We start from the raw sequence: 674 nt of genomic DNA, 5'->3' as shown, positions 1-674 counted from the left end.
CTGCCATTATTTTCCTATTCTCGCCCACTTCTCGCCGCACCATCCCCCCCCCCCAGACAGTCCTCTTGTCGGTATGCCTGCCGGCGTGGCCGCCGCTGCAATAAGCTGACCCGGAGACATGGGGCAGCGAGGAGCACCCGGTCTGGTTGCATTCCTGGTACGCCGAGAAATTCGGACACCCCACCGCAGGGCCATGTAGCTTTCCCATGCTCGGGCCGGCCTCTATCGACAATCTCAGCCCGCCCGGAATCGCGCCCGTATCGCCTGTGACTTTCTATCGACTTTAGTTAGATCCGCCCAGAGGGGCGGGGGAATATCATGATATGCCCGGGAAGGCCTTCGGCTGTCCTCGGCCGTAAGCGGCTCACGCCGCAATATTGGCTCCCATGTTCACGGCTTCCCATTCTTTTGTCCTGCTAGTCGGCGAGCCTTCCGGGCATATCCCACGCCGCGCCACGTCCGCCTCCCTCCTTCCCCACCGGGTCGGGCCAACTGGACCACAGGAAGGGGGGCAGCGCGCCAGAATTATCCCGCACACCTGGCAGCCTGGAAGGTGTTTCCGCACATCGCAATGGTGCCCGGTGTGGCTGTTCCAAACACACCTTGCGCCTGTGTACCCCCCGTTCACCGGGGCGAGCACCCCCGAGCCAGCCATGTGGGGGGGGGGGGGCATG

The 674-nt window shown here is 63.8% G+C and overlaps 1 protein-coding gene across 1 annotated transcript in view; it reads right to left on the bottom strand.

The window, feature by feature from the left end:
• Window positions 1–525: 525 nt before the first annotated feature.
• Window positions 526–674, bottom strand: part of H696_03037 (hypothetical protein) — a gene marked incomplete at both ends in the record, with an annotated part of 1,051 nt that continues 902 nt past the window's right edge. Inside the window, one exon of the mRNA XM_009496924.1 lies at window positions 526–587. Within this exon, the coding sequence (XP_009495199.1) occupies window positions 526–587 (62 nt within the window). The remainder of the gene's footprint in view (window positions 588–674) is intronic.

This window comes from Fonticula alba (assembly GCF_000388065.1).
Source record: "Fonticula alba strain ATCC 38817 unplaced genomic scaffold supercont2.4, whole genome shotgun sequence".
Classification (NCBI taxonomy): Eukaryota; order Rotosphaerida; family Fonticulaceae; genus Fonticula; species Fonticula alba.
Note: the sequence above shows the minus strand (reverse complement) of the source record. Positions and strands in the feature narration are given on the sequence as shown.